The 26,191-nt window shown below is 41.2% G+C and overlaps 1 protein-coding gene across 1 annotated transcript in view; it reads right to left on the bottom strand.

Annotated features, from left to right (window-relative positions):
• Positions 1-26,191, bottom strand: part of LOC126187816 (uncharacterized) — a 555,698-nt gene that overhangs the window by 282,555 nt on the left and 246,952 nt on the right. The window contains exon 2 of the mRNA XM_049929103.1: positions 5,532-5,742. Coding sequence (XP_049785060.1) covers positions 5,532-5,562 — 31 coding nt within the window. The 5' untranslated portion in view covers positions 5,563-5,742. The remainder of the gene's footprint in view (positions 1-5,531; positions 5,743-26,191) is intronic.

Below are 26,191 nucleotides of genomic sequence, written 5' to 3' on the forward strand. Positions count from 1 at the left end.
GATGCTTCCGACAGTTGACTATATTTACCGCTACTGTTGTTGGTGGGATTGTTCGTTAGGCAACCCTCAGAGTTGGTAGTATGGAACAAAACAATAAGAAATTGTGTAGTTATCATCGGCTCAAAAATTCATACTTCGAAACCTATGAGCACTTGTTGAGCAAAATGTCTCACATTGGCGAAGATAAGTGTTCACAGCTCTGCATTTTAGAACCCACGTATACAAGATTTGTTTTCTTCGTTTGGTCTGTACTGTCATCTTTGGAAGATGGGGATATGTACTTCACTTTCAGAGGTATCAGAATGAGTGTCACCTGCAAGTTTCGACTCGGTCGTTTCCATACCAGGGTCTCTTGCCTCAAATTGATGCAGTAACCCTTCGTCATCATTCCTGAAAGCTTGTAACATTATGAAAATATAGATATGAGTATATTGTTTCTCATTTATTTTTACAATCCCAAACAAAAGTTTGCTCATAAACGACACAAAAATCGTATGAAACACGTGTAAACAACAACCCGCGTGATTATCTCTCTTGTAACTTTGTTTGTTACAAATACACGAACCGCTGTAAATTTCACCCTAAATTTTATATTTGTTAATCCACTTCTCCTCCTTAAGACCAGTTCAAAAACGAATGACAGCATACCCTTCATGTAAATAGACATTATTAAAAACAACGCAAAAGTGACTGTCCCGTACAAGTACACAATGCAAGAATGTTGGGTAACATAAATCTTCCAGTTGCTGGAGCTGATAGTAAACAAATGGAAAGAAAAGAAAAATACACAACAATGGCCAGTTGTTGGTTTGACTGAGTATAACATATGCCAACGAAGAGAAGGTAGAAAAGTTACTCATATATGGAGAACTTAAGTTCTCTTTGTTTCCATTTGTGTTTCCTTGTGTTTTCATTTGATTACTAGCTAAACAAAATTTCCTAAATACGGTTTTTTACCTTACTTTTATACGAAAAGTTATTTGGAGTAGTTAAGATGAATGGGACAGCTACTGTACACTTAGTTCATAATTACATTACTATAGCTAAAAATAATTTCCACATAGACTGTGCATCCCTCTTTAGGGTTCAGAATGTGGTTTTAGTTTCGTATTCCGATATCCAGCTTCCTGCAGAAAATAAAAAAACCACTGAATTCAGAAGAAAATACTTCACTAGCTATTCCTGTAATTTAACGGAATACTAGGACTCGAGGGGATAGATGCCGTTAAACACTAATGTTCACTTGCAACAGATTTTTACCTTTCCCATTACATAGACAACCATAGTTCCACGTGAGATACGTAAATGTTTTCTATGAATTACTCGATAAAAACAGCAGCTGAAAACACAATAGAAGGTGCAGTGGCTTTCTTCAATGTTCCTGATGTTTCTCCCATTACAACATAATTCTGACATTATTAAAACAATGTTTGTCAATCTGAGTAGAACAGCACTGGCCGTAGATTGGTTTTAGCATCTTTACGAAAGTCGCCTGTAGTGGCTGAAATGAACTAAGAAATTTATGAAGCATAGTATGTGAGTGAACGATTTGTTTTCTGGAATATCGTGATAGTCTTCACAACATTGAAGCTACCACCCGCTTAGGCTCAGTCCGAAGTGTAAAAGCGTTTTAGTGCGAAGACGACCTGGCTTCACTTATCCTCGGGCTGTTAGAGAACGTAACACTCTCAGTTCGCGGAAACGAACATCTGGTGACCTCTTTAATTTTGAATGCCAGAAGCCTACGAACGTAAAAGATCCGCTACTTCAAGTACGTAAATGAATAACATTAAAAATCTGAGATTGTTTAACATTTTCGTGTTCTCTTTTCTGGGAGCACGCTATCTCTGTATCACGAATCCCTTGGCCTTTCTTTCGAAACACATACTCCAGATGATTAACCTTAGAATGCAGGCGCTTCTTGTCACCAACAGTAATCGATACACAGGTTAATGTACTTAAAACAACTCCCTCTGTTCAAAACCGTTATCGCGAGAAACTCCCGTTTCTTAGTTTTATATCAGACGGTGATCTGTGTACCAGGTGGATCCCGACAACTGACCTAAGAAATCTAGTGAGTTACTCCGATATTCAGTTATTTCATTATAGAAATTCAAAGAGTTAACATCAACATTTATTTCACTATAGGAATTTATCGAGTTAATATCAATTCCTTCCAGTGTTTTGAGTACAAAATCAAACAAATATGCAATTTCATTTCACTTTGCTGTCAGACTATCACCAGAACCTTTTCCCTCGCTGTGTTGTCACCTGAGACTTGCTCAGTGGTTCCATAACCCATGTTCTAGATTATTCGTAGAAGCGAAACAGTAGTCTATTTGCGGTCGTGAATCAGCTAGCTAGCTGGCTTGAAGTTTGCCACGATAAATCACACAAGATAAATATTTTGTGGGTAAGGTAAATTACTCATATGCAACATTTCATGATAAACGGAATTTCCATAATGAAACCATTAGGTCCCCACCGGACACTAACTATTTTATATTCCGGGCAACAGCAGTTGTCGAAAGGTATTACGTCACGAGGAACTTCGCTTACAGCTGGTAAAGTTGTTTTTTATTAAAAAATGACTGGTTTCGCATCTTTAAACAGCATCATCAGGAGAAAAACGTCGAAGGATCATAGGCATACCCATCGCCCTTAGTCAAAATTTACTATTTACAGAATATCGCCATAGTACTGACATATTCTCTGAATAGTAAATTAAGACCAGGAGTGATGAAAAGGCCTATGGTCTTTTAAAGTTGTTCACCTCATGATCCAGCTTAAAACCACGAAACCGGTCGTGTTTTAAAAAACAACAGTCTTACCAGCTGCAAGTGGAGTTCTTCCTAACATCATGCCCAACTGAACACTTTCCATTCTTCAAGGAAAAGTTAATTTATTTCGTTGCGCAAGAAGGACTGATGCGAGAGGCAGGTAAAGACAAATTTGCGACCAACATGGGAAACGAGCTCAATTGGAGCTTGTCTAACTGGATGACAAAGGATCAGACGACCATCTCCAACTAGGTGAATCGACAATCACACTCGAGCCAACACAAAAGTAAGGCAACAGAGGATAACTGTGCTGAGGGACTAGATGCCTTGCTGTTTTCATTCTGAAGTTTCTTGTTTCGTTTTCCTAACCTTTCCTTCCTAAACAGTAATAAAAGTTTTTCAATAACGACAGAAAATAAGCAGCAACTACATTACTCGCCACGGTCATAGCCTTACTCTATGATGCTGAAAGATGTGAAATGTGAAACACCGCCGGTCGAACAGAGTGTTCCATTAAATTTAGAGCATTCTCCTGGATGTCAGTAACTTGTTGCCGCGATATTTCGGCGCAGAATTTTCTGGTTATCTTCAGGAATATACTGGCGAAAATACGCAGAGCTCTTCAGTTTAACGGCTTACCGGTGATTGCATGTAATACCCATAAGATAAACAGCTGTAGATATTATTAATTTACGTGGGAATGAATACAGCCTGAGATTAAATTACAGATATGAAGCTATAATAAATAAATAAATAAATGTAGAAGTTGTCGCTGCGCATGTGTTGCTTGTGCGCATGCACTTCTGCTGTACTGTCAGTGAATCAGTGAAAATATGACCTTCTGACGCCCTTATCAACCGAGACAGCCGCGTCCAGTTCTGTGTGGAATCCTGCTCTGTGCAACCAGCGCCTTTCTATGGTTTTACCATGTGAAGACGATGAGACGAGTTCGCGCCACGGAAAGAGATTTCAGCAGCGTGCAGACTATGAAGCGGAAATGCATGGGCCCAAGCAACAAATGTGCTGTGACAACTGAGTATACCACACATGCCTTGATTGGGCTCAGTATACTGTCCGAGAATACAACTAAAAGACTGAGTGCTGAAATGTCGTGGAAGGAAGTTATTGACATCCGACAGTACCTCCGAAATTTCATGGATCTTGCTGATAGACGCTGTACTCATTTCGAATGCAAAGCACTTAAAATTAAAAGAACGATATCCGGTACTATAGAGTTATGTCGCAGACTGTTTCCGACTGAATATTTTCTGCTTATTAAACCAACAGATCGACCTACTCTTCTCGATCTGATGCACCAATACGTAAACTATGAAATAAAAAATTAATTTAATTTTCTGACTCTTTTCATAGGAAGCACCGAACATCTGTGAAAATGCTGCAGAATAAACCAGCTTAAACCAAACCCATCAAAGAGAAAATGTGTGCTTTACATCTGAGAAATCGGGAAACCACGCACACATTAAAGATAGAATGGTCAGGGGTTAAAAAGGAACACTGTGACAGTCGAAAATACCTACGAATTATACTTCGCAATTCTCTGAAGTTCAAAAACGCTGCACGAATTTCAAATCAAAAGTCTCCACCAGGAACAAAATACCTAGAAAACTGGTCGGATCACAGTGGGACAGTCCAGCTGAAACCATCCGAACTTCTGCAATGGCATTATGCTACTCCGCTGCTGAGAATGCCTGTCCTGTTTGGTGAAAGTCAGTACATGTCAAACAGGTGGATATTGTCCTAAACGACACAGGCAGAATTGTAACAGGCTGCTTGACATCCATTCCAATAGAATGCCTCTACCACTTTGCAGGAATTTCACCACCTCCTGCTCGAAGAGGAGTAATAGCAAATAGGCAAAGAACAAAACTGGAGCAGGAAAACACGCATCCCATGCATGGGCAAAAATCCTAACCACAATGACTAAGGCCAAGGAAAACTTTCCTCAGAACATCAGAGAAACTAACAACCACTGATAAAGAAGCCAGGCTGCAACTATGGTTGGCTGAGACGTCCCACGTTCCTGGTTGGAAAAGAGTTTCAGAATTTTTACCCATGTTCATGATGACAATTGGCCAATCTGGAAGTTCTTGAATAGGCTGACAGCAGGAATGGGCAGATCACGGTTAAACCTGTTAAAATGGGGATACATTGAAGAAAACAAAATCCAGTGCGACTGCGCCAAAGAACAGACTATTGAACACATGCTTCAGTGTCGACCGTGTCCAGCCACCTGAACAGAAAATTACCTTCACCAGGCGACGGTAAATGCACTGTACGTGGTCAAAATTTGGTCAAAGATTTTATAAACTGTGCTGAACTGTCAACAATTGCATAAACTTTGTTTTATGTATCTTTCTGACAAGGGAATAAAATAAAGTAGGCATTTTTCATATATTTTCTGTAGAAGAGTCTTCAAGTGATGCAGTAGCACGTTTTTGTTTTTATTTTTTCAATTATACTTTATGTTTCTAAAATTTATAGAAAGTCAGCTCACAGACAGAATTAAACCGCCACCCCGCAGCAAGAGATACATGACAGGAACTGCTTAATGCGTTAAAATACGCCAAAGTCGATGTAATTTCCAAGTCGAGCAAGTCGCAGTCTCGAAGTGAATTGACGCGAGATCTCCGGCTCCAGTAAATCCACTCTTACAGCAGCACTGGATCGGACAGAGCTTGGGGTATTGTCGGAGCACCGCCAAGTTCTGCAGAGAGCAGCCTGCGTACTCACCTACGACGTTGAGACGGAAGGCGAGGCTCATCTTGGGCTCGGTGTTGACCTGGCACTCGTAGATGCCCGAGTCGCGCTCCTGCGGGAACTTGATCTGCAGCGTCCAGTTGTCGGAGCGGTCGGGCCGGATGACGGTGAAGCGCTGGTCGCTCGTGTACGTCAGGATGCCCGCCGTCAGGATGTGCAGGTCCCGCTTCCTGATCCACGACACCTGCACAGCGGAAAGAAGGGACATATGGTTAGACCGATCCCCTGTAACACGCTCTACCAGTCAGTGTTCGCGTACGTGAAGATGTCTGCCGCGAGGATGTGCACGTCGTCCTCTCTCATCCGCGATACCTCCACAGCAACAACAATTGGTATACAGGATGGTCCACTGATCGTGACCGGGTCAAATGTCTCACGAAATGAGCGTCAAACAAAAAAATTACAAAGAACGAAAGTTGTCTAGCTTGAAGGGGGGAATCGAGATGGCGCTACGGTTGGCCCGTTAGATGGCGCTGCCTTCGGTCAAAAGGATATATACTGCGTTTTTTAAAATAGGAACCCCCATTTTTCATTACGTATTCGTGTAGTACGTAAAGAAATATTAATGTTTCAATTGGACCACTTTTATCGCTTTGTGAAAGATGGCGCTGTAATAGTGCATGGGGGCTTAATTAAATTTTTATGATTATGCAAATAATTTTACTGTCTGTCGGGTTACGCAGTCTCGTAAACGGTTGGCCCTGACTGGTTTTAGTACGCAATCTGACTGCTTAGAATAACAACAAAGAATGAAAGAAAATTTCCGTTAACACATTAATTAATTAAGTCCCCAGCAACTATAAAACGTACGAAACCAAAGCACAAGTGTAACTGTTCTGTGTGTGTAAGTGTGATTCAACGTACACATCTGGCACGGTTCTTCTTCAATAAGACAAGAAATTTTAAGTACCATTTATATTGAAGTAATTAAAAGAATAGAAATACTATAATTGCTCAAGAAAACCAGAATTACACTCTAATACAAGAACACAAGCCAGATGCTTTGTTGACTGAACCTGTAATGACGCATTATTTAAGACATTAAAATAATAAAAGGAAAAGGGAATTTTTTACCTCATATATATTGACGAAAAGCACTCTGATCGTTACAATACCTCCATTTCGAACAACATCTGCTGTCTAGCCCATCAAAACTGCATAAAACATGGAACAAGCACTCTCCACCACGACTTCACAACAACTCTCCACTACCACCTCTCGACAAGCACTGTCCACCACCGCATCTGAACAACTACTGCCTGTGGAGGCGGCTAAATAATACTCTCTGGCGCTGTGGCTCAGTGTAGCCACCTTTCATATGCCCTTCCTCCACGGGCCAGAATTTGATGGTATTTTTGCCAGCATTGTGGTGAAAATACCACCAAATTCGTTCACAAAAATACAGACAAAAATAAAAGATAATATTAACACGTAAATATCACATAATTAGATAAAATTTTGGCTTTGCACTGACCTTTCAATAACCTAATATATAAAATACAGTAAGCAATACAAATTCTTTCATACATGTGACTTTACATAATAGTTTACACAATACACAGAAAACTCAGTTTACGCAAATGTTCACATAAAATGCTTTTAATTATTAAAAAAAAAAAGCAAGTAGTTGATAGTTCCAGCAGTAGCACCCAGCAATGATCAACAGGTGCAAACAGCAAGAAGTAACATCATTTCAGTAGAAACAGTTCCAACAGTGGCACCCAGCAATGTTGAACTGGTGCAGACACCAACAAGTGACATTATGTCAGTAGATGCAGTCCATTAGTTGCACCCAGCAATGTTGAGCAGGTGCAGACACCAACAAGTGACATCTTTTCAATAGAAGCAGTTCCATCAATGGCACCCAGCAATGTTGAGCAAGTGCAGACATCAGTCCATAATATTCACTATCACTAATCAGACAGTTCATCAGCAGAAATTAAACATTTCCAAGTGGTACCCATTATGTTGAACAAGTGCAGGTAACAGTCCATAATATTCACTATCACTAATCAGACAGTTCATCAGCAGTAATTAAACATTTCTAGGTGGCATCCACCATGTTGAATAAGTGCAGGTAACAGTCCATAATATTCACCATCACTAATCAGATAGTTCATGCATGAACAACAGTTTGAATGCACACACAATTGCTTTTACAAAATTATTATCAATGCTCTTACACTAAACATACAAATCATAATAAACACACAAATGATATCAGATAATTGTCCTATTAACTATTACAATTACACAAGTATCAGTAAACCTATAATGTTTATGGGTGTCAGTGCAAGCCACAACAAACAAGTAAAATAATATTTAAGAGATAGGTTGGGACCAATTTGGGATTGGGAAAGGAAAACACACAAAACACACTCACTCATCTTTCATCCACATTAAGTGCTACTGTGTAGGTGAATAGTGTGTAATTTTTGTATAGTGACGAGTTTTGTATATTTTGTAAATGATTACGCGATCAATGAAAAAGGCAAAAATGATGAATAGTGAGAATGACGAAATTGTTAACATGGCGAACTCGCCAACACAGGAGAACAGGATGATGAATAATGGAGTTGAAAACAATTTAATAAGCAGGGAAAATAGTCCAGAACCAGTTCAAAATTTTTCACAATCAAAAAATTTTCAGAATACGAGATTAACGACAGAAGATTCTGTAATAGTATCGAACACAGATAGCCTTACAGCTATGACGAAGGAAGCTGGTTTTGTGGGAAATGTTAGGGGCGAAAGGAATTTTGAACTAGTTCATACGGAGCAGTTGATGGGTGCAACATTAAATTTGGGATCACGGTTAGACTCACTGGGGTCACAGTTACGATCTGAATTAAAAACTGATATGGGAACAATGGAAACACGGTTTAGATCTGAATTAAAAACACAGATGGGGACAATGGAAATACGGTTAGACTCATTGGGATCACAGTTAGGATCTGAATTGAAAACAGTGGCAACACGGCTAGAAACAGAAATAGAAACAATGGAAACACGGTTAAACTCACGGATAGGGACATGTTTCAAAAATATGAAAGATGAATTAAAGAAAGAAATTAGAGAAGAAGTACAACCGATTTTGAATGCCCACAATAATAGATTAATTGCAGTAGAGATTAGACAAAAGGAACAGGATAGAGAACAGGAAGAAAGAGATAGCGCGATAGTACAAAAATTTTCAGAATTAAATTTACAACGTGCACACGATAAGGAAGTAATACTTGAAAGAATAGAGGAATCTGTACCAAATGACAGAATAAATAACCTAACACAACAGTATGAACAATTAACTACTAAATGTGTTAATACTGAAACCCGAGTCGCGACACTTACGGAAGACGTAAATAAACAGAAAGAACAAATAGGTGAGTTATCGGAAAGAGTGGAGGAGATTTCAGATAAATTGACAAATCTTAGTTTAAATGGGGACAGAGATTCAGATGACACAGCTCCACTGCCATTTTCAGAAACCGAAGAGTACCAGAGCATAAATAAACATGTTGAAAATCAGGGAAAATTTAATGAAAGCGTTAAAAGGGAATTTTTTACCTCATATATATTGACGAAAAGCACTCTGATCGTTACAATACCTCCATTTCGAACCACATCTACTGTCTAGCCCATCAAAACTGCATAAAACATGGAACACGCACCCTCCACCACGACTTCACAACAACTCTCCACTACCACCTCTCGACAAGCACTGTCCACCACCGCATCTGAACAACTACTGCCTGTGGAGGCGGCTAAATAATACTCTCTGGCGCTGTGGCTCAGTGTAGCCACCTTTCAATAGTCACAAACATATGGCTCACAATTTTACACGAACACTTGGTAACAGGTAGGTTTTTTAAATTAAATTACAGAACGTAGGTATGTTTGAACATTTTCTTTCGGTTGTTCCAATGTGATACATGTACCTTTGTGAACTTATCATTTCTGAGAACGCATGCTGTTAGAGCGTGATTACCTGTAAATACCACATTAATGCAATAAATGCCGAAAATGAAGTCCGTCAACGTCCATGCAATTGCCAATATGTGTAACGACATTTCTCTCAACAGGGAGTAGTTCGCCTTCCGTAATGTTCGCAAATGCATTGACAATGCGCTGACGCATGTTGTCAGGCGTTGTCGGAGGATCACGATAGCAACTATCCTTCAACTTTCCCCACAGAAAGAAATCCGGGGGCGTCAGATCCGGTGAACTTACGGGCCACCTGTCATGAAATATGCCGTTTAATACCGTTTCAACCACACGCGAGCTATGTGCCGGATATTCATCATGTTGCAAGTACATTGCCATTCTGTCATGCAGTGAAACATTTCGTAGTAACTTCGGTAGAACATTACGCAGGAAATCAGCATACACTGCACCATTTAGATTGCCATCGGTAAAATGGGGGCCAATTATCCTTTCTCCCACAATGTCGCACTATACATTAATCCGCCAAGGTCGCTGATTTTCCGTTGCCCAATAGTGCATATTATGCCGGTTTACGTTACTGCTATTGGTGAATGACGCTTCGACGTTAAATAGACCGCGTGCAAAAAATCTGCCATCGTCCCTTATTTTCTCTTGTGTCCAGAGGCAGAACGGTACACGACGTTCAAAGTCGTCGCCATGCAATTCCTGGTGCATAGAAATATGGTACTGGTGCAATCGATGTTGATGTAGCATTTTCAACACCGACGTTTTTGAGATTCCCGATTCTCGCGCAATTTGCTACTGATATGCGGATTAGCCGCCACAGCAGCTAAAACACCTATTTGGGCATCATCATCTTTTGCAGGTCGTGGTTGACGTTTCACATGTTTCTGAACACTTCCTATTTCCTTAAATAACGTAACTATCCGGCGAACGGTCCGGACACTTGGATGATGTCGTCCAGGATACCGAGCAGCATACATAGCACACGCCCGTCGGGCATTTTGATGAAAATAGCCATACATCAACACAATATCGACATTTTCCGCAGTTGGTAAACAGTCCATTTTAACACGGGTTATGTATCACGTAGCAAATACCGTCCGCAGTGGCGGAATGTTACGTGATACCACGTACTTATACGTTTGTGACTATTACAGCGTCCTCTATCACAAAACGAAATAAGTGGTCCAACTAAAACATTCATATTTCTTTACCTACTACAGGAACATGTTTTAAAAATGGGGGTTCCTATATAAAAAAACGCAGTTGATATCCGTTTGACCTATTGCAGCGCCATCCAGCGGGCCAACCATAGCGCCATCTGGTTTCCCCCTTGAAGATAGACTAGTTTCGTTCTTTGTAGTTTCTTAGTTTGATGCTTATTTCGTGAGATATTTGGCCCGGTCACTATCAATGGACCACCCTGTATAGTCATATCTGTTCATTGTATCATGGCTGGACAGTCAGTGGTCGTGTATGTCAGGATGCCTAACAAGTGAATGTGCATGTCGCGCTTCTTGATCTAAGACAAATGAACAGCGCAAACAATGGTCTTAATCAGAGCGATCCCTTGTATCATGGCTGGTCAGTCGGCACATGAGTGTATGAGAATGTCAGATGGTATGACGTCAGCATGTGCATGTCGCAGATCCTCGTCACGACACGTGTACAACAGAACAAAATGAACTGCACTCAAACAAATACCTTGCATCATCCCAAGCTAGTCAGTGCTTGTGAACGTCATTATCAGTTCAGACGCTAAGGCAAGCGGGGTAGCTATCGTAAAGAAATATTCTGTAAAGAGCCATTTGGAGCCGAGATTTCGGGCATCAAAACAGCAAATAACTTTGTTTAACTTATGAAATGTTTGTGTTATGCAGATATCATTGATCATAAGCGCCATCTCTATGTCCTGATGGCAGAGATTATGACGTTCACAAGCAATGCACCATGTGTGTGGAATAGGCTTCTTAAAAACACCTACCTACACCTTTTTCCCACACATTTCATGAGTCATAAATTTATTGCGCTGGTTTGCTCACGAGACCTATTCAGAAAGAGATTTCTTTAATCTTTTTGACACACTGGGATGCAGCATATCCCATGTCCACTTATCGTCAATTTTAAGTATGTACTCGAGTCTACGGCATCATCTGTTGTGAGTTCGATAGTACCACTAACCCTGTAAACCCAGTGGCATTACACTGCAAGCGTCAGTCTGTCTACGGCAACCGACCACATCCGGCTGGGGTTGCCTACAACGCTGTGTGTCAAATAAGGTGGAGAGTGTGAAAGTAAATGCATTCTGTTCCAAGCATATTTTGGCATCAAAAAGAAAGATAAAGTATTTTACAATGTCTAATTGTTCTATACGATAGCTAACATATAGTCAAATAATTAGACAGGGAATAATATGCAAACTCCAAGAATGTGTGGGCAATTGCTCGAAGTGGACGATAATCGTTATCCGCGACGAATGTGCCTTTTAAAGATACATAAATTTGATTGAAATTCCTTAATTTTGTTATTATGAACATTTTTCTTACATTTTATTATAAAAATTGTATGAACATTGTGTTTAAGCAGTAAAAACATTGCTTATTCTGATAACAACAGGGTTCTCACTTTTTCACGATATTCCTTCATTTTATTTTCCAGAACAAATATCTTTTTCGGATAGTTATGTAATACACTACTTTTATCTTGTGGCACTATATTTTGATAAACTGAATTAAATTGTTAGCCATTTACATGATAAAATAAAAAGTTACCATTTTTACAAACGAACAATAACGTTTTTAAATTTCTTCGATATTTGAATTTTTATTCTTACTTTTTGGTTGTATGACCCATATAACATTAAAACGTAAACTTTTGAAAAGACATAAAAATTTTTCAAGCAAAAATCTTCATCAGATTATTGTTATAACAACTCTTGACGCTGGAATGCGATCCAGCCCAGTGTGTCAAGTATGTCACTCAACAGAACTCTGTCAAGTAAGAGCTCAAAATTAAAAAAAAGGAATAAAAGTAGTAATATGCAGCGTAGTTTTCTCTCCAATATCAAAATCTTTAATATCTACATTATGATGTTTCAAACACATCACTGTCGATACTAAAACAACCGATCATCAAGTCCCAACGTCGAGATTTTCTGAATATTGATGATAATCGAATATCCCGCGTCAGACCGACCCATTGTCTCAAGCCTCGCAGATCAGCACACATAGCACCCTGCCCATTTGGGACTTAATGGCAGGAACGAAAAAGGATGATGTACCTGGACGCCGCTACTTCAAGACAATCGCCATCTAAGGATCCAAGAGTCCTTTAAGATCAACAGAACAACCCCATCACCCACCCCAACACCATGGTGAACAAAGGCAAATCGTGATGGAACCTGCATCTATGGTGTTGGGTTATCTTTACCGATGAGTTCAGGATTTGTCTAACGCCAGGCGATCGTCGAAATGGGGTGTTGAGGCGGCCAGGTAACAATCCATGTCTCTGGCACGCAGTCCCAAAGGATAATACAGGGAGCAGGGCAATCACGCTTTGTGCCATTATCATGTAGAGATGTTAGACGCCTTTCGTCGCTATAGAACGTAATTTTAAGTCTTTACGGTTTCTAGACATACTCTCCAACCTTCTGTCTAGCCCTGCAATCAACGTTTCCGCAATGTGTTCGTGTCCTGAGACAATAATTGACTAAAACAGCCCTCCCAACTAGAGCACATTTTGTTTAAGAAGGCACGAATGAACCAAACGGAACAGCGCGCGTTGTCTGCTGATATATAACAGTACCGACCACGTTTGAGAGCTGTTGAAACTTGTTGCTGGAAGCCCCCTAGCCCACTAAATGAAGTCCGGTGCGCCGCAGTCAGAGAGTACAACAGCCTCGAGCATCAACATTATCAGCTTGTGGACGGCATGCTAAGTAATATCCAAGGATATTACGATACATGGTGTGGTGCTACGCAGTATTACATGTTACATAGCTGCATATTCCTATTTTCAATACGTGAAATTATATGCACTTGCCATCTGATTTGTTCTTATTTCACAGGAAAATTATTCTTTACTTCAATAAGAATGAATCTTTTATTTCCTCGTCCCCGTTGAATCAAAGGCAAACAACCATTCGCAAGTATTCAGGTGAGGCAAAATATTTTAGAATACACCATACCTCGAGATCCTTTGTAACTTGTCAGGTCAATTCTCTGTTACTTAATTAACCTACATACGTCATAATATGGCGTGTAAGCCTCATTGTTGGAAGCCCTTGAACATCTCTAACGTCTGTCGTCAGTTCTGACAGTTTCCCATTTGCTTTACCATTACTCTGTTTCTTTTGAGTTTCAGTGATGACAGTCAAGTGCTTACTTTCCAACACTCTTCATTCTATGATCTCACTCACACATCCGAAGTGTCAAACACTGTTTATATGTTCGTATTCCGTAGTGTTTCATTTACAAGTGATAAATTTAGAGTAGATGAATGAAGTTTCTTCAAAAGAGATTTCTGGGTCAGATTTTCACTGCGTTCGATGAGAATTTGTATGCGTTTGACTGTTGCGATTTCACTGTCGGCTACCGTCCTAAACCATCAGTGAAAGTTGAGCCAAAGATCTTAATGTCACTTTTTCTTCCTCCACATTGGGTAATCTTCCAGTGATTTTGGTTTTCTAGTTATTTTTCCCGTTTCCTAACGAAAATACCTATGATGAGATTGAAGAAGAATTGCAACATTATGTCTCCTTGGCGAACAGCGGTTTTAATTTGAAAAGGCTCCCCTACTTCCATCATTAACTTTCCTGTGGACTTGATGCCAATGTTCCCTTGATGAAGTTTACTGTCTCTTGGGCTGGTCCCTGCCCTGGGATTTCCAAAAGAGAATTTCGGTGAATCTTGTCTTATGCCTCCTTGCTGTTCTGTTGCGAGTTGCCTTATATTTCAATATTCATTAAATGCTCTGGTTGAAAGCCCGCCTGATATTCGCTGGTATTATGTTCAATCTGTACTGGTGTTCTTTGAAGTTACCTTGCTAGGGATACACCTGAAGGCCGGAGATACCTCTGTAGATACGTCAGTCCGGTCACCCATCTTTCGGTGTGGGTGGATGAGTGCGCCCTTCCAGTCTTCTGGAGATTTCTTGCGTACCAATTATCAGTACTGATTTGCTTAAGATCCTTCAGTGGGTTTTTCCATAGGTGATTCAATGACGCCGCAATACTGCCGTCTTCGCTAGGCGTCGTTTTGTTTGTTGGCCAAAGGATGTGCGTGTAGAAGCTATTATTGGTGGGTGATTGAGATTATGGGTGTGTATGTCTCTCTGGGAAATCTAAAATTGATTCTGGACAACTGAGTAGCTCAAAGAAACATCGGAACTATTTGCTTAAAATTGTCGTGATATGTCAAAATGTGTTTACAAAATGGTTCAAATGGCTCTGAGCACTGTGGGACTTAACATCTGAGGTCATCAGTCCCAAAGAACTTAGAACTACTTGAACCTAACTAACCTACGGACACCACACACATCCATTCCCGAGACAGGACTCGAACCTGCGACCGTAGCGGTCGCGCGGTCCCAGACCGAAGCGCCTAGAACCGCTCGGCCACACCGGCCGGCATAAAATGATTCAAATGGCTGTAAGAACTATGGGACTTAACATCTGAGGTCATCAGTCCCCTTGACTTAGAACTACTTAATCCTAACGACATCACACATCCATGCCCGATGAAGGATTCGAACCTGCGACCGGAGCAGAAGCGCGGTTCCGGACTGAAGTGCCTAGAACCGCTCGGCCACAGCGGCCGGCAAAATGTATTTACAGTTCAACTTTCTAGTGCACAGATTCTTCTGTGTGTATCAGTTGATCTTTACTCTGAACTTACTACAAAAGCCACGTGCATTGTGTTCATTAAAGCTATTTCCAATAGAGTCCAATTCGTATTTCATGTGTTTCCTCTTCGTATGTTTACTTAATGTTGCCCTACTAAACCATATGATGAACAATGAGGAGTTAGAAAGGTTTTATATCCTTTATTCGTGCCTATAGACTCATTATGTGCCCTGTGCTTATCCTCAATAGAAATGGTTTGCGTCTTTTTTACGTTTTGTGCGTGGGAAACAGCCCAGTGGTAAATTTCTGAAAAACAGCTTTCTACCTTGTATTTTCAGTTCCTGCTTCTATAGCGATCCATTTTACTGTCTCAGTTTTGGCTCAATTTCAAATTTCATAGAACTCAGCTTCTTGTCAATTTAATATGGTTGGTCCATTCTTTATATATGCTCATATTATTGTAGTGGGCAACTTTTATATTCAAATAATACTGATTATGGCAGAACCGCTACGTTTTCCATAAAAAACTACACACTTTTGATCATTTGTCTCATAAAAATATCACCAGTTTCATTCTGTACTAGTTTTTTTCTCTTATGTAATTGTTTCTACTTTGTAATGTAACTACTGTATTCTTCTTAAAAGATTCCTTACTCTAACCGGTGTATTACACATGAGTGAAGTGTAACTTTCAACGAAGTGGCTAGTAGTAACAAATGACTCTACGTCAGACGTGCGTACGAACTCTCGTTACACTCTTTGAATGTAATGATGTTAATGTTCGCGTTTCGAATATCGTTATGTTAACTATACGGGTATTATGACTTTGTTACTAGAGCAGAAGGGAAATAATGTTGATTACTACTGCTGGTCTTTTTTTTTAATTTTTATATTTTTTAATTGTTTGCATCGTGACCGGATGAAACATTTTGCTCCAAATGAGTTCTGCGTGAATAAACGTAATGAACTCGCTCGTACGATTTATACGGCTGTGGACATCGTTATTTGCCTGTTTACCGCTTCGCTGCATCAAGTGCATTAATTTTTACTTGAATAATTTACGACTCGGACGCGTATCTGGGAAACGGCCTTCCTCCCTTTTACAGCACCTACCTTTGCTTTCGTGGTTGGCATGTTGCAGCAGGAAGGAAAGAAGCAGACTGCAGAATAACGTCCACTCGACGACCGTGCGGTATTTGGCTGAGCGTATTTAAGCACCTGTATTAATTCTCCCAAGCCCCCTTCCCTCTACCGTTCATGGAAAGGTATAGCTTACGCAAATACGTCTGCTTACGAGTCTAAGTTTCTTTAAATTTAGGGCAGTGCTCATCATGCGATACGTGTGTGAGAGGTAGCAATGTTTCTAGGCTCCCAGGTATGCGATATTTACGTTGTAATGGATATCAAGCAAGGAATTTGAAGCGAATTGTCTGCTGATGGTTGGGAACTCGCACATAAATTGGATACACGTGGGTTGTACAAGAACAGTACTCGTAGTATCTACGTTTTTGTTAGAGACCGCACCATGATGGCCTTCATACCTTATTAAATTCTCAAAACTATAGGTAGTATAAAATTTTCCTATTCCCTTTTACTTATGCTGTGGCAAAAAATTAATTTCAGTCAATCGTACCCTCCCCGTAGCAATTTCACAAAGAGAAATACGTTAGAAAGGAAGATATCTCGTTATTCAATCTTGTATAGCACATCTTGCTGTCTATGACGTTCCCTTGTTCCGGTTATTGAAAGAGTGAATCCAGTTCTTCTTTTTTCCGAACTTCTCTCTTGCAGGAAGCTAATTTCATTAATAACGTAAACACTTTGGACTAGTTGCTCTCTTTCATTTAAAAAAATGTTATTTTGTGTTATAAACTGGTACACTCTTTATCGTAGATAAAGTAGAATTTATCTACCGTCTCGCAAAGATAAAAATTTAACTTCGAATCTGTATACCTTCTTCTTCTTCTTCATCTTTTTCTTGTATCTATGTCCCCCATTGGCGAAGGTTTGGCGTGGTTACTACCTTTTACACCGTTCCTCACAAACTACTTTTAAATAAATTTCGTGCCTATGGAGTATCGTCTGAGTTGTGTGACAGTATTCATAGTTTCCTGTCATAAAGGTCAGAAAGTCATTGAGCAAAACAGAAGTATTACATAGCATCCCCGAAGGAAGTGTTGTAGGTCCTCTGTTGTTCCGAATCTAAATAAAGGATTCAGCAGCCAGTTTGAGCAGCCCTCTTAGATTGTTTGCAGATGATGCTGTCATTTACAGTCATCCAAAGTCATCGAATGATCAGCATGAATTACAAAATGATTTAGACAAGATATTTGTGTAGTGCAAGAAGTGGCAATTGACTCTAAATAATGAAGAGTGTGAAGTCATCTACACGATAACTTAAAAATGGTTCAAATGGCTCTGAGTACTATGGGACTTAACATCTGAGGTCATCAGTCCCCTAGTACTTAGAACTACTTAAGCCTAACTGACCTAAGGACATCACACACATCTATGCCCGAGGCAGGATTCGAACCAGTGACCGTAGCAGGCGCGCGGTTCCGGACTGAAGCGCCTAGAACCGCTCGGCCACCACGGCCGGCACACGATAACTAAAAGGAATTAAATGTCAGTTACACGACAAATGACACAAATCTAAAGGCTGTGAACTCAACAAAATACCATGGGATTACAATTACGAATAACTCAAATTGAAACGACCGTATGGATACTGTTGTGGGGAAAGCAAACCAAAGACTGCGATTCACTGGCAGAACACTTAGAAAATGCATCATGCCTATTAAAGAGGCTGCTTATACCGCACCTGTCCGGCCTCTTCTGGAGTACTGCTATGCGACGTGGTATCCTCAGATAGGATTAACGGAAGACATCGAAAAACTTCAAAGAAGGACGTCTCATTTTGTATTATCGCGAAATAGGGGAGAGAGTTTCACGTATACGACACACGAACTGGGGTGGCAGTCATTAAAACAAAGGCGTTCTTCGCTGCGGCAGGACCTTCTCATGACATCTCAATCACCAAATTTCCCATTAGACTGTGAAAGTATTCTGTTGGCGCCCATCTACATAGGGAGAAATGATCATCATAATAAAATGAGAGAAGTCAAAGATCTCATGGGAAGACTTAAGTGTTCGTTTTTCCTACGCTGCTCGAAAGTGGAACGGTAGAGGAGCTTCAAAGTTGTTCGATGAACCCTCTACCAGGCACTTAACTCTGAACTGCAGAGTAATCATGTATTTTTTGCTTTACTATTATCTTCATATCAGAGCAGCACCTGCAGTCAACGTCTTCAGTAAATTGTTTTATATATTCCTATCTTTACCTACCCCTACAAGTCTTAGCCCTCTGTTTCACATTAATTTTTAATATTCTCCCGTAACACCACAACTCAAACGCAACGATTTTCTTCATTTCCTGTTTCACTACAGTCTATGATACACTTTCATACAATGCTGTGCTGGCTACACGCTCTCAGAAATTTCATCCTCAAATTAAAATACCGTATCATATACCAGCAGACTTCTTTTAGCAACCAGTGCCCTATCTGCTTGTGCATATATACTTCCTTTGTCATTCACACATTATTTTGGTTCCAAGGCAGCAGAATTTCTTCATATCACATACTATTTCATCCCCAGTTCTCATGTTATAATTGTCATTTTATGTCTGCGTCGTCTCGTTACTTCTATCTTACTTTGGTTTAGTCTCATTCAGTGTAATTCTATGTTCAGTAGGATGTTCGCTTCGTATACAATGTTCTCAAATTATTCCTCACATTCACAGTGAATAGCAATGTCATAAGCGAATACTGCCATTGAGAGTCCTTCATCCTGAATTTTATCAGAATTATGAACTTTTCTTTGAGTTCCTCCACTGCTCCTTCGATATTCCGGTTGAATAATAGCTAGCAAAGCCTGCATCACTGCCCTTCTGGTCTTCCTTCCGTATACCTCCGTCTTGCTTATTTTACACATCGTTAAGTACCCGCCTTTCTCTCTTACGGACATCTGTTTTTGTGTTTATCTGAAAAATTTCACACCACTGAACACCACTGCACAACTTTTCTAGGATTCTATAAAAGCATCTTTATTAATTCTTGTTTTCAAACGAAATCGTTAAGAGTGAACTGCCTCTCTGGTGCCTTTGCATTTCTTAAAGCGAAACTGACCGTCGTCTGCTAGATCTTATCTTCCCGTTTCCCTATTTTTTCTTTCATTTTTTTTTTTTTTTTTTTTTTTTGCCTACTATTCTGGTCAGCAATTTGGATGCTTGAATTGCCATCCTCACAGTATCGCAGGTCTCAAGTTTAATTGCCCTTCCTATCTTCGTGATTGTGTTCTTGATATCCTTCCGAATGTCCGATGTCCCAGCCAAGTGGATTCTAGAATCAAGCACAGCTCCAAACGTGAGTAATTTGAAGGCAGATAGAGAAGCAAATCATGTACCAAAGGAAAGCTTTCCGGTAGAGACTGTATAGCTATTAGGTTCATTTTGCAGTAGGCTGATGAAATAATTTTACTTTAGCAATCATGAATAACCGTAGGCTACTAGAGAGATCGTTACCTAAGGAATGGAAACTTGCAAGATCCCACCAGCACACAAGAAACGAATCAGAAGTAATTTGCTGTACTATAGAAGAGAAACTTCGACATAGATTTTTAGGAGGATTTCCGAACGAATACTGTGATCCAAAGGTCAGAAATACCAGGAAGAATACGATCTGCTGACACATAACCAGCAAGGATTCAGGAAACATCGTCCTTGTTAAACACAACTGGTTCTTCATTCCCACAAAGTAATAAGCGCTGTCGACGGAGGATATCAAGTTGATTCCGTGCTTCCTGATTTCCAGATGGCTTCTAACACCATTCGTGAAAAGTACTTTCCACTCAAATGGAGTACCTAAAGAGTACCGTCTCAGTTGTGCAACTGGGTTCATGATTTACAGTCAGAAAAATCATAGTTCGTTGTAACTGACAGGAAACTGTTACAGAAACCGGAAAGGAATCTGTGGTTTCAGAAGAAAGTGTTACAACTCCTCTATTCTTCGTAGGAGACAGTCTGAACCGCCCTGTTATATTGCAAATGATGCTGTCATTTACTGTCTAGTAAAGTTGTCGAAAGTTTAAAAAGAATTGTAATACGATATAGGCACGTCAAGTGCGAAAAGTGGTAAGTGACCTTTAAATTCTGGCATCCTTCACACGAGTACTAAAAGAAATTTCGATATACGATGTATAACACCAATTTAAAGGTTGTACACTCAATTAAGTAGCTAGGATCTACAATTAGAAACTACTTACATTGCAGTTACAGCATAGAAAATGTTGTGGAGAAGACGAACCAAAATCTGCATTTCATTGGCAGGACGCTTTGAAGATGGAACATATCTACTAAAGAGACTTCCTACAATACGCTTGTCTGTCCTCTTCTGGAGTATTGCTGCGTGGTACTTTCCGGAGAGGACTGGTGGATGACATCGAAAAAAACGTTCAAAGATGAACAGCTCGCTTTATCTCATCGCGAAATGAGGGAGAGAATGTCACGGTCATGATACGAGGTGGGATTTCAGTCGCCGTTTTTTGTCGTGGCGAGGTCTTTCTACGAAATTTCAATCACTTTCATTCTGCTCCGAGTTCCGAATATATATTACTTGCACATACATAGGAAGGAATGATCATTGGAACAAAATTGGGGAATTATAATTTCAAGCCGAGATTTAGATGTTAATTCTACTCACGTATCATTCGAGAGTGGAATTTCGAGAAATAATTCGATAGGGGTCCTGTGAACCCTTTGCTAAGCACATCAGAGTGAACTGAGTGCTAATCACGTTGATTTAGATACAGACAGTTGAGAGTTCCTTTGCCTAGTAGAGGTCCACAGAGCAGCCTTATAACCTACCCATTCTTTTCTCTATGTTCGACCACTCAATTCGTTTATTGTCTCAATTTAGATGCTTTTAATTCTAACTCTTATTTTATCTTGTCTGTTGAATTTGTTCCGCTGACAACCATTTTCTTTTCACTTTCTTCGCAGTTTTGCTGCTGCTCTTTCAATTTATGAACCCCGCCCTTCCTTTTATGTCTTTCCTATGTACCTCCTACCATTGTATTGCATGACATTTCTGTATCTCCTTCATTCATCAATCAACTGATGTATATCTTATGTTGTGAACAGTGTTTTTCCGCTTACACTTCTAATACCTACAGTCTGTTAAGGGACACCGTGCTCTGGTTGACCAGTAAAAAAATTTATTTAACAACATTCTAAGAAATTGACAGACCTCATACATGAACAAAAGAAAAGTGCAATTCAGCGTCGATAATTCTTGACATCACCGAGGCATGCTTGAAACCAAGTATTCCGCGTATCCAAGTGGAAGAGGCAACCGAACTTTTCAAATTTGCGTTGACAGCTGTTTCAAAGTGGAGATATTGTGTTCCTCGTACCTTATTTTCTATGTACCATCATACAGTTTCAATGGGAGGCGCGTCAGTTGACTGTAAGGGCATCTTACACTAAGTTCACACCTTTCTCATTTTTCCAGTCGCTACACATACTGCTGCGGTGCCTCTGTCACTGTGTTCTTGCAGTGTAGGCTCATAATTCTACATCTACATCTACATCTACATCCATACTCCGCAAGCCACCGACGGTGTGTGGCGGAGGGTACCTTCAGTACCTCTATCGGTTCTCCCTTCTATTCCAGTCTCGTATTGTTCGTGGAAAGAAGGATTGTCGGTATGCCTCTATGTGGGCTCTAATCTCTCTGATTTTATCATGGTCTCTTCGCGAGATATACGTAGGAGGGAGCAATATACTGCTTGACTCTTCGGTGAAGGTATGTTCTCGAAACTTTGACAAAAGCCCGTACCGAGCTACTGAGCGTCTCTCCTGCAGAGTCTTCCACTGGAGTTTATCTATCATTTCCGTAACGCTTTCGCGATTACTAAATGATCCTGTAACGAAGCGCGCTGCTCTCCGTTGGATCTTCTCTATGTCTTGTATCAACCCTATCTGGTACGGATCCCACACTGCTGAGCAGTATTCAAGCAGTGGGCGAACAAGCGTACTGTAACCTACTTCCTTTGTTTTCGGATTGCATTTCCTTAGGATTCTTCCAATGAATCTCAGTCTGGCATCTGCTTTACCGACGATCAACATTATATCATCATTCCATTTTAAATCACTCCTAATGCGTACTCCCAGATAATTTATGGTATTAACTGCTTCCAGTTGCTGACCTGCTATTTTGTAGCTAAATGATAAAGGATCTATCTTTCTGTGTATTCGCAGCACATTACACTTGTCTACATTGAGATTGAGTTGCCATTCCCTGCACCATGCGTCAATTCGCTGCAGATCCTCCTGCATTTCAGTACAATTTTCCATTGTTACAACCTCTCGATACACCACAGCATCATCTGCAAAAAGCCTCAGTGAACTTCCGATGTCATCCACATGGTCATTTATGTATATTGTGAATAGCAACGGTCCTATGACACTCCCCTGCGGCACACCTGAAATTACTCTTACTTCGGAAGACTTCTCTCCATTGAGAATAACATGCTGCGTCCTGTTATCTAGGAACTCCTCAATCCAATCACACAATTGGTCTGATAGTCCATATGCTCTTACTTTGTTCATTAAACGACTGTGGGGAACTGTATCGAACGCCTTGCGGAAGTCAAGAAACACGGCATCTACCTGTGAACCCGTGTCTATGGCCCTCTGAGTCTCGTGGACGAATAGCGCGAGCTGGGTTTCACATGACCGTCTTTTTCGAAACCCATGCTGATTCCTACAGAGTAGATTTCTAGTCTCCAGAAAAGTCATTATACTCGAACACAATACGTGTTCCAAAATTCTACAACTGATCGACGTTAGAGATATAGGTCTATAGTTCTGCATATCTGTTCGACGTCCCTTCTTGAAAACGGGGATGACCTGTGCCCTTTTCCAATCCTTTGGAACGCTACGCTCTTCTAGAGACCTACGGTACACCGCTGCAAGAAGGTGGGCAAGTTCCTTCGCGTACTCTGTGTAAAATTGAACTGGTATCCCATCAGGTCCAGAGGCCTTTCCTCTTTTGAGCGATTTTAATTGTTTCTCTATCCCTCTGTCGTCTATTTCGATATCTACCATTTTGTCATCTGTGCGACAATCTAGAGAAGGAACTACAGTGCAATCTTCCTCTGTGAAACAACTTTGGAAAAAGACATTTAGTATTTCGGCCTTTAGTCTGTCATCCTCTGTTTCAGTACCATTTTGGTCACAGAGTGTCTGGACATTTTGTTTTGATCCACCTACCGCTTTGACATAAGACGAAAATTTCTTAGGATTTTCTGCCAAGTCAGTACATAGAACTTTACTTTCGAATTCATTGAACGCCTCTCGCATAGCTCTCTTCACACTACATTTCGCTTCGCGTAATTTTTGTTTGTCTGCAAGGCTTTGGCTATGTTTATGTTTGCTGTGAAGTTCCCTTTGCTTCCGCAGCAGTTTTCTAACTCGGTTGTTGTACCACGGTGGCTCTTTTCCATCTCTTACGATCTTGCTTGGCACATACTCATCTAACGCATATTGTACGATGGTTTTTAACTTTGTCCACTGATCCTCAACTCTATCAGTACTTGAGACAAAACTTTTGTGTTGAGCCAACAGGTACTCTGAAATCAGCTTTTTGTCACTTTTTCTGAACAGAAAAATCTTCCTACCCTTTTTAATATTCCTATTTACGGCTGAAATCATCGATGCCGTAACCGCTTTATGATCGCTGATTCCCTGTTCTGCGTTAACTTTTTCAAATAGTTCGGGTCTGTTTGTCACCAGAAGGTCTGATATGTTATCGCCACGAGTCGGTTCTCTGTTTAACTGCTCAAGGTAGTTTTCAGATAAAGCACTTAAAAAAATTTCACTGGATTCTTTGTCCCTGCCACCCGTTATGAACGTCTGAGTCTCCCAGTCTATATCCGGCAAATTAAATTCTCCACCCAGAACTATGACATGGTGGGGAAATCTACTCGAAATATTTTCCAAATTATCCTTCAGGTGCTCAGCCACAACAGCTGCTGAGCCAGGGGGCCTATAGAGACATCCAATTACCATGTCTGAGCCTGCTTTAACCGCGACCTTCACCCAAATCATTTCACATTTCGGATCTCCGTCAATTTCCTTCGATACTATTGCACTTCTTATCGCTATAAACACGCCTCCCCCTTCACTGTTCAGCCTGTCTCTGCGGTATACATTCCAATCTGAGTTTAGGATTTCGTTACTGTTTACGTCTGGTTTCAGCCAACTTTCTGTCCCAAGTACTACATGGGCGTTGTGATCGTTTATTAATGAGAGCAGTTCTGGGACCTTTCTATAGACGCTCCTGCAGTTTACTATTAGCACATTAATATTGTTATTCCCTGTTGCATTTTGCCTACTCCTATCTTGCCGCGTCTCAGGAGGCGTCTTGTCGGGCCTAGGGAGGGGATTCTCTAACCTAAAAAACCCCCATGTGCACTCCACACGTACTCCGCTACCCTTGTAGCCGCTTCCGGCGTGTAGTGCACGCCTGACCTATTCAGGGGGACCCTACATTTCTCCACCCGATAGCGGAGGTCGAGAAATTTGCACCCCAGATCTCCGCAGAATCGTCTGAGCCTCTGGTTTAAGCCTTCCACTCGGCTCCAAACCAGAGGACCGCGATCGGTTCTGGGAACGATACTACAAATAGTTAGCTCTGATTCCACCCCGCGTGCGAGGCTTTCCGCCTTCACCAATTCCGCCAAACGCCTGTACGAACTGAGGATGACCTCTGAACCCAGACGGCAGGAGTCATTGGTGCCGACATGAGCAACAATTTGCAGTCGGGTGCACCCAGTGCTCTCTATCGCCGCCGGTAGGGCCTCCTCCACATCTCGGATGAGACCCCCCGGCAAGCAGACAGAGTGAACACTGGCCTTCTTCCCCGACCTTCTCGCTATTTCCCTAAGGGGCTCCATCACCCGCCTAACGTTGGAGCTCCCAATAACTAGTAAACCCCTCCCCCCGTGTGCCTGCTCGGACCTTGCTGAAGGAGCAGTCACATGTCCCCTCACAGGCAGAGCGGGCGATGCCACACGGCCAGCCTCCACATTGACCTTCCGCCTCGTGCGCCGCGAACGCCGCTGAACCCGCCACTCCCCTTGGGGAGAGGGTGGCCCAACCGCGCCCGGTACCCGCGAAGATGTCTCGACAGCAGGGACAGTGGGTGAAGCATGTAACACCTGGGGTGTACCTTGCGACGCATCAGACTCCCCACTGCCGCTACACTCCGAGGCAGCAGCCTGAAGACGGCTGACCGCGGCCATCAACACGCTCAGCTGTTCGCGAACAGTGGCCAGCTCCTCCTGCGTCCGTACACAGCAGTCACACATCCTATCCTGTCGATTGACCAACGGTTGGTAATCGGTATCTAGCATCTTTGATGCAAGCAGCACTCGTGTGTCTCCTTGTGTATTTCAGTCAAGCATTCAAAGTAAAATAATGCATAATGGACAAAGATACCCTGTGTTGGATGGTGAAAGAACTAAGAAAATGTCTTTTACCGTCTATGTGTAATGTCGACCGTGCTCTTATTTAACAAAAAAATGGTTCTGAGCACAATGGGACTTAACTTCTGAGGTCATCAGTCACCTAAAACTTAGAGCTACTTAAACCTAACTAACCTAAGGATATCACACAACCCTATGCCCGAGGCAGGATTCGAACCTGCGACCGTAGCGGTCTCGCGGTTCCAGACTATAGCGCCTAGAACCGCTCGGACACTCCGGCCGGCTCTTATTTAACAGA

Source organism: Schistocerca cancellata, chromosome 5 (assembly GCF_023864275.1).
Source record: "Schistocerca cancellata isolate TAMUIC-IGC-003103 chromosome 5, iqSchCanc2.1, whole genome shotgun sequence".
Classification (NCBI taxonomy): Eukaryota; Metazoa; Arthropoda; class Insecta; order Orthoptera; family Acrididae; genus Schistocerca; species Schistocerca cancellata.